Source organism: Ischnura elegans, chromosome 11 (genome assembly GCF_921293095.1).
Source record: "Ischnura elegans chromosome 11, ioIscEleg1.1, whole genome shotgun sequence".
Lineage (NCBI taxonomy): Eukaryota > Metazoa > Arthropoda > Insecta > Odonata > Coenagrionidae > Ischnura > Ischnura elegans.
In genome coordinates, this window is record NC_060256.1 from 44,670,083 (window position 1) to 44,685,829 (window position 15,747).

General features: G+C 39.2%; 1 protein-coding gene across 1 annotated transcript; it reads left to right on the forward strand.

The window, feature by feature from the left end:
* The first annotated feature begins 463 nt into the window (after nucleotides 1–463).
* LOC124168043 (sodium/potassium-transporting ATPase subunit beta-2-like) lies at nucleotides 464–15,153 on the forward strand. The gene is made up of 6 exons (XM_046546143.1): nucleotides 464–691; nucleotides 6,101–6,217; nucleotides 7,895–8,076; nucleotides 8,407–8,517; nucleotides 12,137–12,305; nucleotides 13,945–15,153. Exons 1-6 carry the CDS (start codon nucleotides 610–612, stop codon nucleotides 14,046–14,048), a joined length of 765 nt encoding a protein of 254 aa, XP_046402099.1. The 5' UTR covers nucleotides 464–609; the 3' UTR covers nucleotides 14,049–15,153.
* The last annotated feature ends 594 nt before the right edge of the window (nucleotides 15,154–15,747 follow it).

Here is a 15,747-nt window from a genome sequence, read left to right on the forward strand (position 1 = left end):
TGAGTAGTTACAGCAGAATTCATCTTCTGGGAAAATATATTATTGTTCTGATCATAATTTACGCGTGGAAAATCTAATGTAATCCACGGAACCAGTAATTCAATGCAAAACATAATTTTATCTCTGAATTATCTATGAGGAGAGGTACGTAATCTTAATTAATTACCCCATTATATTATCCAGCAGTTGTTATACAGCGGGAGTTCAAAATTTTCCATTTAGTTCTTCCGATTTTCCAACAATTTCGTCCTATTTATTCTGTATTTGACCTAAAGACTTCCTTCGTTCTATTATAAATAATATAAGTTGGCACCCAAGCCTATAGTTTGTAGAATATCTCGAATTCGACCTTTGTTAATTTGAAATGGTTTCAAACCGGTTTCATGCATTCCATTGTGTCCGTCGTTCCCTGTCTCTCCCCGTCTCCGTTCCCTGTGTCGTAATCTCTACATTTTGGTAAATAGGAACCAAATAGGGACGTCGCAAAACGTCGTGTTCAAGGCCGCGCGCGTCTTAATTTTTTGTAGCATCTCTTGTCATTATAGAAGCAGTTATCACTTAACCTGACAGCTTGGGTAATTCTCTATTGGAGCTGTTGCTGGACCAAATATGGCATTTTTTCCTAGGAAATATTTCTTCTTGGCCTTTATCATATCCTACTTCGCCCTGATTAATGCGACTACTGTTCCAGGTATGAGATATTTTTTTACTAACGTTGAGTTCTCCCGCTGTTATTTTTTAAATCTTACATTTCATTCTGAATGGTGGAGAATTGGTCAACTCTAAACTCAAGAAGGGCATCCTAATATTTGAGTTGCTAAACGTTTTGACAACTCAAGCTGATCAATACCCTATTCATGTCCGAAGGAATGTTCGATGTCAGGCTGAAAATTTGTCCTTCAGCAAAAGTTGTCATTTTTAGATTAAGGGTCAACATGAAATGAATTGCGAGCCATAAGTGAATCATTCTCTTGAATCCTTGCTGACTTGTCAAAAGAATAGCGAAATAAGAAAATTTGCCATTGTTTTTTTAGATTACCGAAAACGCCAAAACACACAGGAAATAAATCTTTATTTTTATTTTTCAACACATTGTGTTACCGTTTGGATCCAATATAAATTGTATTTTAAAATAGTCTCCACCCCTGTTGCGCCGTGAGTACATTATTTCATGGGGCTGCAAAGATGCTTAACAACAATTTTAAACAGCATGTTGTCCCTTCTGACCGTAAATTTGAGATTAATGGTTGAAAAAATCAGTTTTGCGTATTAGCTCCTTAAACTAATGTGCCTGTAGCAATTTTTTCTGTTAGATAGAAAAAAATTCAGTGTAGGCAAATGACTGTGGGAATACATCTCTGGGCTGCCTAAGTGGGAGATTAACCCTTTCCTGCCAGCACCTACAATAGGAAAACGTTTTCGTGCTACAAGTAGCATGAGAATGTTTTGAACCTCTTTGTACAGAGATCTTTTTTGGGGGTGAGTTGCCTGGGTATTTCTGTCCCTCAGATTAGGGACCCAGCCTGTCCCTTACCCCGGCCACTGGATTACACCCTCGAACCCCATCATAGCATGAATCCACAGTCAACTTAATGCATCATCAGTGGGGTTATGCGTTCAGAGAGGGTTAGGATGGAACCACCTGGCCAATGTGGCAGTGGAAGACAGATAGCATCATCATGCGTGGTTTACCTCACATATATGGACTAAAATGGGTATCACTGAAGTGCGAAGAATCTGGAAATGTGATGACTATTTCAATGAATGTGGGTGGATGTTGTTAATATTTAAATCTTATTTGCATAAACCCTTTAGCTGTTGGTAACATGCATATATGAGTGTAGTCAGGGGCGGATCCAGGATTTCTTTTTGGGGGGGGGGGGGCACAAGCAAGGGGGGTGGGGTTTCTTTTTGGGGGGCACAAGCAAGGCCGTATCCACGATTTTCTTCTGGGGGGGGGGGGGGGTGTGGCCAAAGGATACCTCGTAATTCAAAACGAACGCAATGATAATGAGACTGTATTAAAAATCTTGTATATTTTTTAAGGGTCTGGGGGGGGGGGGGCACGTACCCAACCCCTAGATGCACCTATGAGTGTAGTGGTGACGGCAGGAAAAATTTCAGTAACGTTTGATCATCCCAAGTTCCCTGCTCTCCGTGGCCTTTCTTACCTTCTCAATGTCCCAAACTCTTTCATGAATGGACTTCTGTCAACCCTCCCTTCTTAGTGAATTACAGGTCCCTCCCTCACTTGTAAGCACTCGCATTCCATTCCCTTGAAATAATTAGCATGTCCTTTTGCTATCTTCTCAATTCGCTTTGGTGACTGGTAGCTAGACGTCTAGATGCATAGAATTGTTAGAAACATTTGGACAATAGGGTGGTTTTCTATTTTTTTATTTTCTAAATTGAAAGATAATTACTCCTGGAGTACGTATTTCATACTTTCAGATTTTTAAATGACAATATCTATTTTTTGCGATTAAATAAAAAGAGGAAATTTTCAAGGGCATGAAAACACAATGGCTAAGTATGAATGCTGGGAAAAGCCCGTGTGATGTCATTCTGGTTCTGGCTGCCGCTGTGAGAGGCCACAGTGGTGCGAGGCTATGAGCGTGGCTACGATGCAGTTAGCAGAGTGCCCCGCTAGCAGATAGCACTTGGCTTAAATAAGGATTATTAATACCTTATCAAACAAAGGAAACTTACCGACCTTAGGTAATTTTAATAATTGATTATTAAGAGATGTCTCCCGGAGCTCTGTGCCTCATGCATGCATTGGTAATCTCAGACGATGTAAAACTCCTATCTACTCGTATATAAACTAGGTCCGTGTGACGTCACGTGGAGTGGCATCGCATGGGCGCCAATCCGGCCTTTTTCAAATGAGGTTAAAATTGACCATTAACATTTTTCTAAACTGGGATTTCTAAAACCAAATAATTTGCATATAATGAGTACGCTAATGGTGGGTAACGAATCGCAGTCAATGCCTTTCATTTTCTTTGATGAAGGAAACTACCCAATTATCATGCAATTTTCATGGTGTTTTGTATCATATAGAACAGAAAATTAAAATAAAACTTCATATTATATTTTTCACATTGATTTTGGCTGCTGAAATAATTTTACTAAATTGTCAGAAATGCCACAAACCCGTCTCTTGCTGGGTTAGGTACTCCCCACGGGCCCTTGGGAAATGAGTCAGAATTTCAAGTGTCTTCTACTTGCTCTGCTCCTCCCAGAAAAGAAAAGCCTTTGGTCTCCTTAACAAATATTCCTGCACTGAGTGGAAGAATAGGGTAGTTTCCTTCATCAAAGAAAACGAAAGGAATTGATTGCACTTCGTCACCCAAAATTAGTGTATTCATTATATACAAATTATTTGGTTTTAGAAATCCCAGTTTACACAAATGTTAATGGTCAATTTTAACCTCATTTGATAAAGGCCAGATTGGCACCCATGCGATGCTACTCCACGTAACGTCACAGGGACCTAGATGCTATACGAGTAGTCAGGAGTATTACATCATCTAAGATTACCATTGCATGCATGAGGCACAGAGCTCTGGGAAACATCTCTTAATAATCAACTATTAAAATTGCCTACGGTCGGAAATTTTCCTTTGCTTGATACGGTATTAATAATCCTTATTTAAGCGAAGCGCTACCTGCTATCAGGGTACTCAGCTACCTGCTAGCAGCCTGCGTTGTATCAGCACTCAAAGCCTCGACCCAAGGTCACCTCACACCACGACAGCGGGAACCAGAAATACGTCACATGGACTTTTCCCGGCATTCCTACTTAGCCGTTGCGTTTTCACGCTCTTGAAAATGTTCACTTTTCGTTTAATCGAGAAAAATAGATATCGTCATTTAAAAATCTAAAAGCGTGAAATGCATACTCCAGGAGTAGTAATCTTTTGATTTAGGCAATAAAAAATAATAGGAAACCACCCTATTGCAATTTAGCTATTGCAGCTTTAGGGTTAGTGGAATGGACTTCTGTTTGAGGAAAATGAATAGCTTTGTCAATAGGTGAGTACTCAAGGTTTGAGCTTAACCAATCAAGAATGAGAACTTTGGATTTAAATGCTGAGTGTTGAAATTTTTACAAATATATTCAGAACATTACTACTTGAAAAAAATATTCACCCACCTATCTGCTAAGCTGGAACCTACTAAGCACACTTCTTAATATTTACAAATATTAACTGACTATAGTTGGAAACAATCTCCGCTATGTGTAGAATGGAGTCTTCATAAAATACTACCAATAAGGAAGCAGCCCATTAGAAAGATAACCTTTTAAGGCCTAGTTGCACGGTGCATTTTCATGCTCATTCATGTGTTCATACATTTTGACACATTTACTCACTCGTACAGTCACAGGTACTCACTCTACCAACTCATACATGTTAATGCATCAAGTTACCAGGCCTAAAAAGATAACAAGTACTGCCACCCAAAAAAATTCCAGTCGCAATAATGGCATAATTGTTTTCAATGAAATCAATTTGTGTCGTACAGAACCAGGAAACATGAATGGAACATCTCAATTCATCTTAAAGTTTAAATTTTTAAAGTATATATTTATTTAACAACTTATTATTTGAAATCACCGATGCAAGTGACACAAATTTTGTGGTGATTTGCTCATTGATTTGGGTAATCAATCAGGCGGAGTATTGAGGCAAAAAGATTTTAAGGCTCTCATAAAGCTTGTTCATAGGAGGCTGCAGAATTTCTAGTATTCTTCAGTTTGGTCTTTTCCCAAAATTCTGAATCTGAATCATTTGAAACTTTTTGAAAGTATGGATAAAGTTTGAGGGAAGTCTATACATCTTATATAAAATGAAGTAGGTACAATCTTTCCCCTTCCTTGCATCTTGTACATATTTTCCTATTTTTTATGGACTATCAAATCTGTGTGTCCAAATAATGGTAAAAGATGTTGCATCAATCTAGGTACATCCTTTAGTATATCCTGGGATACAACGCAGCCCAGACTTGCATCTGTCCTGCTGAATGGGTCAAGTAGTAAATAATATCATGGCACGTGTGATGTGTATGCAAAATAAATTCCTGCCTCTGAAAAGCCAAATTGATGATGGGGTGTTGACTGTAGAAGCTGTAATGAATTTAATGGATGCATAGATTCTTCAGTGTATTTACCAAATTGGTAAAGTTGCCAAGTGCAATGCATTATTTGCCTCATCTGGCTCTTGATACTTTAAATGATAGGAGTTTAATTCTAAATGATACTATGACAGCTGTCATACTTCCTTTTACATAAGACTCTTGTCCTCTTTCACATCAAAAATGCATATAAATCCGACGTCACTAAGTTTTTATCTGAAGGCATCATTTTGACACACAGTAAGTTCAGTTTTCAGCTTGGTTTTTATACAAATTATTTTGGTGTCTACCGATTCATTTTGGCTTTGGTCTAATCAAGGGCGGATCCTGGATTTTTTTAACCTTTTAAAAGTATTTAAATATATTTTCCAACAAATATACATACTATGTCTAATACATCCAAATCATATAATAACCCTCTTGGAGTGGTAGGACAATATATATTGACTCCTGTGTCTATCATTGATGAAATCTCTGTGACTAATTGCAGTAAGCATTTCAATAAAAAAAATTCAAGTATAAATGAAAAAAATCGCAATAAGATATTTAAAAAACTTAATGTTTTTTTCCTGAATTGATTTGAAAGATCCTGGATTTTTTCCAACAAGAGTCTGACAGGCAAAATGGTCATCTCATATTTGAGATTTTTAAAAAACATACAAAAATTACTGTACGAAATATTATCTTTAGTGTAATGTGAAAGTTAAAATATGTTATTAAAATATTAAGGATCCGTAATACACAAAACAAATGTAATGATAGTCGTATAAAAAATCTAGTACATTTTTTAAGCGTCTGGGGGTGGGGTGGCATGTACCCCCGTGGTTCTGGTTTGGCTTGAGAACTAGTGGAACTAAGAGCGGAACAGCCAAACTGACCCATCCCTAAATATTATCAGCAGAAAACCTGCTGATGGAATCACTACCAAATTATTAATAATACTTTTTATTATTTTTTTAAGAGTTGAAATATCACCCGAAGCTACCTTCACTCTATGAACCTACGTTGATATGGTACAGAGCAAATGATGAGGGAAATGTGACAGCCATGACTCAAAATCTGGACAAATTTTTGGAAGGTAAGAAATGGTAAGGTGAAGGGATATTCCTCAATGGGGCTTAGCCCTGGCTTTTCTTGTATTATATACAGTAAAACCTCTTTACATCGTAATGGAGGGGACCAAAATTTGGGCAATTTGATGTATGGAGGTTCACTATAGAGAGGTTTTAGTGATATGCACCAATTTTTCATATCCTTTGGAAATGAAAGGCACTACATACTGTCTTTTAAACCATTATATTTATGCGTTTAAATAAACATTCATGCATTAGTGAACATATATTTATTATTTAATGACAACACAAATTAAGGGAGCGCTATCGTGTGATTTTTGCCATGATTTGAGAGAAAATGATGTGATCTCTCTTAATTCAACAGTCACTTTAAATGATTAGGATAGTTGGATATGTTTTTTTTATTTACTGTTAGGCATACTCTCGTACGGAAATGGCCAAATACTCAAAATGGCCATAACTAATGGTTAACGTGAAAATTACAGAATATGAAAGGTGTAAAAGAAAAGAAAATGAGCGTGAAACATTTATCGCTGAAAATGTCATTCCATGTATGTAATCGCGGCTGCATTAATGGTCTCTGGTTGTCTTGGTACAATTTGCAGAGGTAGTTAGGCAGTCTCGGGGGTGTCTCCTTGGTATGATAAGTGGAGGTTTTACGATATGAAGAGGTTCACTATAAAGAGGTTTGCCAATAAATTTACATGTAAATCTGACGGGACCGTAGGGGTGGTATGAAGTATGGAGGTTTATGATGTAAAGAGGTTCACTACAGAGAGGTTTTACTGTATATTCTTTTTTCTTGATTGAAGCTTTTGCAGCTCATGGTGATTAAAAGAGAGGGACATACGGGTGTATGCCGCGAGACGTAGAGGAGATTGCCCCGACGTTTCGTGACCGGCTGCTGGTCACTTCTTCAAGGGAATGATGCTGGGATTTGGTTTTTGCTTGCTGCCTTTTTATTTCAGGTAGAGGGGGTGGGTGGAGGGTGTGAGGAATGGAGGGGGAAGATGACAAAATGTTGTGGATGACTGGGTTCCATGTACTGCTGATTCTAGAATAATTATAACAGAGATCCTGTATTGAGAACCAGCAGTACATATGGTATCTCGGTTATAATTATTCTAAACACACTTCCATAATGCACCTAATTACTCTGTGATAAAATTGTCGCACTATGAGATTTTGCATTACATTTCGAAGTAAAAAATTGTGGGCTTTTCTATTGCAAATATTAAATTTAAATGTTCCCCCATGTGCCCTCTTTTCTCTTGATCCTATTTTAATTCATTACCTCTTTCTGAGATTGAATTTTATAATTTGGTGATCCTATATTACTATCTATTTGAATGTCACTGATTGCTCTATTTAGTTTCCATAATATGACATAGTAATCACATTTGGTTGTGATAATAGGAATTTCAGGTTCACTATGTGCGCAATATTTTAATTTTTTTGATTGTGTCATTTAAACAATATGTTCAATTAAAGTAGAATACATACTTCATCTCAGCCCTCAAATTGAAATGTTGTTTATCTACCGTGAAAAGTATGAATAGATCTCTGAAATAATGCTGTAACAATGGTTGCTCTTGAACATGCTTACAGTTTCCTCATAGCATTTAAACATTATAAAGACCTATCTGATTGTACGTATTTCTTCATGATTTATCTTCACCCAGGATACAACAGACCTGGCCTTATTGCTGGACGAGGGCAATCTGTCATTCACTGTGATTTTTCAAGACCTCCAAAAGGTGAAGAAGTTTGTGATGTAAATGGTAATGAATTCACTCCTTGCATTAGTGGGAATCGTTACGGCTATGACAGGGGTTCACCATGTATTTTCCTTTCACTTGATAAGGTAAGGTAATAAAGACTTGCTTCTTGCTTACTTCACTGCATATTGCACCGTGGCTCAATGGCATTAAGTTTTTCAATGATACAATCTTAAAGGCCATGCAAAAAATATTTTTTGCTCACTGTCGGGATATGTTGAAGAGATAGAAATGATAGAAGATGTAAATACTGCTTCAAATTTTCAATGCTCAGCAAGCAATTGTTAAATTTCTACACAAATCCAATCCATTAATTGACTATAGTCTGAAACGCTTTGTAACATTTGCTACTGCATCTTAAAATTGAAGAAGTGATTTTTCAATTCATTCATTATACCTTTCTTCAATTTTTCTAGATTGTGGGGTGGACACCTGAGTTTTACAATGACTCTAGCTCGCTTCCTGCAGATATGCCGGAAGACCTCAAAAATCACATTGCTGATCTGAAAAGACGAGACCCAAAAACGGTGAGTGGTAAATAACCAAATAATATTTGAAAAAGGCTATTTGGGCTTTCAGCTGGGTGGTCTCTCTCCATTCCACCGACTCGGGTGCCAATCTTGGATACGATGGAGCTATTGAAGGCCAAAATTGACCATGACACAGTGATTCTCTTTCATCACACCCTAACGACGACTTACTTCAAGTATGACAACACCTTCTACGAACAAACAGAAGCTGCTATGGGTTCTACTCTGTCTCCCGTGAACGTGATAGCCAACTTTTTCATGGAGGCTTTCGAAGAAGCACTTTCATCTGCTACCCTCAAGCGCAGATGCTTCTACCACTATGTCGATGATGCATTCATAATTTGGTCTCTTAGGAGGGAGAGCTTACAACATTTCCTGAGCCATATGAATAGTCAACATCCAAATATACGATTCACAATGGAAATTGAGAAAGACAATCGAATCCCATTTCTGGATATTCTTATCCATAGAAGGAATGACAGCATACTCGGTCACAGCATCTATCGCAAGCCAACCGACACGGACCTCCATTTGAATGGACAAAGTCATCGCCCAACGGAGAGCAGTTTTGTCCACCCTTTTTTATCGGGCCAAAGCCATAGCTGACCGAGGAAGCCTGACAAATGAGATTAGACATCTGAAGACCACCTATAGGCAAAATGGCTTCAGTAGCAAGGAGATACACTCGGCCCTAAAAAGGACCTTCCAAAACCAAGGCTCTTCAAAGGAAGAAGAAAGACCGAAACCCATCGCTAAAGCCATACTTCCCTATGTGTCTAAGGTGTCCGGGAAAATTTCAAGGATCCTCCAAAAACACAGTATTGGCAGTCTTCCGACCATGCTTTAAACTCAGAGACCTACTTGTTAAAGCCAAGGATCCTTGTGGTTTCGAAACTCCAGGAGTCTATCAAATTCCTTGCGAGTATGGGTAGGTGTACATTGGGGAAATGGTATTTGGAGGAGGCGACCGACAGCTGAGGTCATTTGCCCCATGAGGGAACGGTATGGAAGGAAGGGTGGAGAGAAACCCGGCGTCGGCGTTAGCCTGCTCTTAACGAAAGGCGCCAAGGGGACCACGGCTTAACGTCCCATCCGACGGACGGAGTGTTGTCCTTGAAATGTCCTCCACACAGCATTCAAGCAGGGATCGGGCAGTCTCTTGAAATTCTCTGCCACCGCCGGGATTTGAACCCGAGCCCACGGAGTGGGAAGCCAACACTCTAGCCACCACACCAACCTGATCCCCTTGGGGAAATGGGGAGAACCATTAATACCAGGATCAAAGAACATAAGAGGCACCTTAGGCTCTGCCAGCCAGAAAAATCCGCGTTTGTAGAACACGCCATTGAATGCGACCATAGGGTGAAGTGGGACGAAGTGAAATTTCTATGCCGTGAGACTAAATTCTGGGAAAGATTGATTAAGGAATCCATCGAGATCCAGCCGACAAGTAACACCCTCAACCGTGATGCTGGGTATTCACTAAGTAATGTATGGAAACTGGCACTTAGGAAAATAAGATTGGCTGCCTCCTGGCCAATCACGTTAGATCTTCCAACCGATGAAGAATATATGAGCTGGCAAACTTCATCCACTCACCATTAGCCCTGAGAATGGAACCCGACTCGTGCTCTGAAACGTCAGCAGAACGGAGAAAGACCACCCGGCTGGAAGCCTGATTAGCCTTTTTTGAGTATATTTGCCGGGAAAGCATCATATCTTACTTAACCCTTTCGCTGCTGCTCTATCTCCGAAAATCTACTCCTCACATGCGGCGAAAAGGTTAAAATGCGTTTCGTGGGCCCATGGAGCAGGTACTTCCAGGATGGGTGTGGTACACCCTCCGAAGGGTCGCTAATCCGCGGCCTTATCCTCGACGAGTCCACTCATGCAGGACCGTCTCTTCAACCCTACCAGCGGGGGCCTACCTCCCGAAAAGTACCGCTGTGACTGCAATTTGAAAATCAATCAATCAATCCGATCTTCAAAAAATTATTGTTTCCATCGCACTCCTGCCAATCAAGCAATCAAGCACGTCTATCAACCGTGTTTCTACTATGAAAAATAACGATTTTGTTAACTTTGCTAAAAACGTAGCTGCGGACAACAGGAAAAATGGTCATTTTAACAATGTTAACAAAATCGTTATTTTTCGTTGCAGAAACACGGTTCAAAGACGTACTTGATTGCTTCATTGGCAGGAGTGCGATGAAGACAATCATTTTTTGATGATCGGATTGATTGATTGATTTTCAAATTGCAGTCAGAGCAGTCACTTTTCGGGAGGTAGGCTGCCTGCTGGTAGGGTCGAGGAGATGGTCCTGCGTGGGTGAGCTGGTCGGGGATAGGGTCCTGGATTAGGGACCCTTCAAAGTGCTTCGGCAAAAGTGCTGACCGCATGGTAGGGAGGAAGAAAAAGTACGTCCACAACAGTCTGCCGTGCGGACGTACTAGGTACGTCCCCAGCAGTGAAAGGGTTAACCAAATAATATGTTTGATTATCTGGATATGCAATTGCCACTCGACGTATAACTACAATAATGCAGCGGGATACGTACATTTTAGTGTGGGTTCCTCCCCCTTGGCGTAGCGAATCGAATATTCTCAAAAGTTTTTACCCAAAGTTAGGAGAGGAGCTGCTGGTGGATCAAGATCAGCTGGTAGATCAAAAGCTGGCATGGGTGGATAGAGAGGCCCTTCAGTTGCACAGGCTGTATGGCCCACGCTTCGACTCCTACTGAAGGTTACATTGTTACTGACCACTGACGAGAGACAATTGAATAATATCGAGTAATGACTGTCAGTGTCGACTGAGTCACTGATGTAGTGTCTCCACCATGCCATCATATAGGATAGGTGAAACTAGGATGTTTTCAACAAAGAGGAAGGGGAAAAGGAAGGTTTAGATGTTCTTGAAAATGAAAGGTACAAATCCAGAGGCATAGTTTGACGTACGAGTGGGGACCGAAAAATAATTGGAATTTCACAATAACTTTTTTATCCATTTCCAGATCACTACAGTACCACATGCGTGTGGGTATAATGAAGTAGGATTTATTACTGTAATTAATCTGTTCAGTGTTGCATATATGAGCTAAATTAGTGATTAATTACTTCAATGAACAGAGTAGTGTTTCCAGCTTGGGCATCATCAGTGGGGGGTGCAGAGGGGACATGCATCACCCAATATCTGGGGCCAATCATTGTGTATCTCTCATTATAGAAGATTGAAACAATAGATTTTCATTGGTAAATGAACCTACAAAACAGTACAGGGATTTACTTAATCATCACTAATTTAAATATGTATACAAAAGAGGTAAGGTATGCAGGCATAAATAACGAACTTTACACGAACTTCTTATAGAAATGATTGAGGGCCTAATGAAAAATAGTTTATGTCTTATTCTCAGACCTACTGAATATACACGCAAAATTTCACACGAATTGGTCAAGTCATTTTGGAGTAGTTTTGTTACGAACGCGGTGACAAGAGAATTTTAGATACTAGATATATTGAAAATTATAAGTACATATTGATTTTTTAAAAAGACTGTAGTTTGGCAGGAAAGCATTTGATCATATTTCATTAATTGATTTTATTCTTCCATTTCAGGCCAATCAACTGTGGGTGACCTGCAGTGGAGAGAATCCAGCTGATATTGAGAACTTGGGAGCAATGCAATACATCCCAGCGCGTGGATTTCCTGGTTACTTCTTCCCATTTTCAAATGCACAGGGAAATCTTAGCCCTCTGGTCGCTTTACGCCTTGAGAGACCTCAACGTAAGTTTTTTTAACCAATTTTTCCTGGAATTTGTGTTGGTTTTCAATTTTTGTACTGATAGGGTATTTTCCTTCATCAAAGAAAACGAAATGCATTCATTACAATTTGTTACCCGCCATTAGTGTATTCATATGTGATGCCTATCCACGTTACGTCACAGCGACCTAGACGCTATACGAGAAGATAAGAGTTTTACATTGTCTGAGAGCACCAATTACCAGCTAGCAGGTAGCACTTGGCTTAAATAAGGATTATTGATACCCTATCAAATGAAGGAAACTTTCCGACCTTACGCAATTTTAAAAGGTGATTATTAAGACATGTTTCCCAGAGCTCTGTACCTCATGCATGCATTGGTAATCTCAGATGATGTAAAACTCCTGACTGCTAGCATCTAGGTCCCTATGACATCACGTGTAGTGGCTTTTTCACCCAGCAGCAGCAGGAACCAGAATGACGTCACATGGGCTTTTCCCAGCATTCATACTTAGCCGTCGCATTTTTGTGCGCTTGAAAATTTTCACTTTCCATTTAATCGCGAAATATAGATATCGTCATTAAAAAATTTAAAAGCGTGGAATGCGTACTCCAGGAGTAATAATCTTTCGATTTAGGCAATAAAAAAATAATAGGAAACCACTCTAATAAACGACCGTGGCCCCTTCCCACAAAGAGGGATAATATAAGACGAGGGGTCCAGGTACCTGCTCCCGGATTTCGAGGATACGGCCAAAGTCCCACTTTTTTTTGGTCCAGAAACTAAGGCTTTCTGAACTCGCAACTGTCATAAAAGGGGGAGAGCAAGGAAACGTGATGTCAGAGTGACTCGCGGAACTTCGGTTTTGCGGAAAAGGGTATCACCAATATTGCGAGCCAGCTATTCTCCTCCCCATGTGACGAGGCCGACTAGTCATCCACTCAACCCCTCCCCCAGCCCGGGCAATGACCTTCCTATCAATCTGAGCGGTACCTGCAACCTTTGCTCCTAAGGATTAACTTATATTGAGGGACCGTCCTCCGGGCGGTACCTTGTCCCTTCCTTCCCTTACTCGGTCGCGGGTCACTGTCTGACCTCTTCCGAGCATCCTTCCTTGGTTGCGAGTCACTGTCAGACCTCCTCCGGACTTCCTTCCTGCCTTCCCAGCCTCGCCAGGAGCCGTCGCACCGTCCGCACCCAAGTCGCCATCCGTCACAGGTCTCGTCTTCCGCTGAATGCATGTGAGTCGCCATTTCCCCCTTATCCGGTGTGCCTGATCGTCCAGTGTATCAGACTATTAAAAACCCATGAATTAATTCACTGTCTAGTTATTGAGAATACGCTCCCCACCAATATTGCTGCGACCGCCAATCACGCGGCAGTATATTTTCGACATTCGTTCTCCTGCGTAGAAAAATCTCCGATGAAAATTTGTGACTGTCTCCCAGGTCAAGAAGCGTCCTGCCGCATATTTTTGTTATTCGTATCGAAAGGGTTTATAACCTTAATGCTGGCTCATGTTCCCTGCCACTGTGCAGCCAGCGCAGACACAGTAAATCGTTCTGCTTCCATGAGTTACTCTTGTATTCCAGTCCATATATTTTCATTTAGTAAAAGCAGTTTCATTTCAGTAAAATTATTTTTTTCTTTTTTCTTTCCAGGAGGTATTTTGTTGAATATCGAATGCAAATTATGGGCACGCAACCTGAAAAATTCTGCTCCTGAGAAGCAGGGTGTTCTCCACTTTGAACTCCTGGTTGATTAAACTGCTAGGTTGATGGAACAGGAAAAAATATCAAGCTCTCTTCCATGTAGTGTTAACCTTCAAGCTTTTGATTTGGTGCTAAAATTCTAATTCGATTATAAACTACCAGAAGGAGTGAATATGCTTCCATGTTGGTAATTAATATGAAAAAATTGTTGAATTTAGACATGAATATTACTATTTTGTTATTCTTTGAGAGTGAAAAAATATATTTTAAATATTTTTGAAAAAGAATGTGTAAAGAAGAATTAATACTGGCACGAGTCCCCATGTAATGTTGTTGATTTAAGTGTACGTGGTATACACTATCAGTATGGTATTTTATATACATATTTTAGTGTTGCTATACTACTATGGTAGCATTTACTAAAGTTTGACCTTAATATTCACTGTTGCCTCCCATGGACCAGCATCTCGGTATTGATAGGAAACTTAACCCAGGTATTATTTCTCTCAGGAATTTTCTTTTTAATTTGTAATATGTATTAGTGCAATAACCATTACCCAAAAGTACCACCTGATTACCTAGTGCTAAAAATTGTTATTCCCATTTCACATGGGAGATAATTTCTTTATACTTTATCATATTAATATTGTATCATTAAGTAATGATACAAGGTGATATCTTGAGCCATAATTGTGATGATGACTGTGCATATTAAAAGGAATGGTAACTCTCTTGATAGTTAATTGTACTTTAGTGAGCCACTGTGGAAGTGTAATGAATTGAATCCTCATGGTAATCTTGTATGAATCTTATTGTTATCTATTATGTATCTCATTTAATCACGTATTCTGAGATTTTCACCCAATACGTAATCTACCTAACCAGGTTATTTACCAGCATCAAAATAGGTACTTGGCTTGTAATACTGATTTTTCTAATCTCTTTTGATTTATCATAAAAAAGTTTCTCTTACTTATGAATATAAAACTGTTTTGAATACCATGGACCAAATACGAGAAATGGGCAATGCTTTTAAAATGTTTAAGGGTGATACGTAGAATTACAATGATCAAGCTATGGCTTGACATTTTAGTAGTGTTGAAATAAGAATGGCATTGCTTATCTGTAAGTATGAAGGCAATACATTTTTTTACTTTATGCTGTGGCTGTAATTCCTTCGAAGACAGTCGAAAGTCTCTTTATTTAAATGAAGACTAAGACAACCTTTCAAAGGCCAAATAGTGGACCTGTTTTAAGATTTTCTCTGTCGCTGTATTTTTGATGATTCATCCACAAGACTGAAAAGTCTTTCAGGTACTTTTTGACTTAATTGCTATACATATTTACTTTATGTTAGTTGCAACATGTGCTGTAAAAATATTATTTAACTGCATTCAACTCGGATGGCCAATAGTTGAGCAGCAGACTGGGAAAATATGTTGGACATTAGGAAAGTAAAAGAATGTAATTATTTTTGGTTTTAGTAAGCTAGGAGTCTGAAAATTTGTCTTTCATTCTCAATCCAAGGTAAGAATTTACCTCTTAACTTTTTCAAATGTGCTGATTTTTTTGCCAAGCATGTGATTGAAATAATTTAAGATTATTTTAGTATACATTTAAAAAATAGAAGCAGGAAAGAGTGACCTGTATTGTGTTTTGCAGCAAACCAGTGGCGTAATGTCGGGGGAGGTCGTGGGGGTCCGGACTCCCCCGAAATATATAATTATAATTACTTTGCTTCATAAAAGAAAA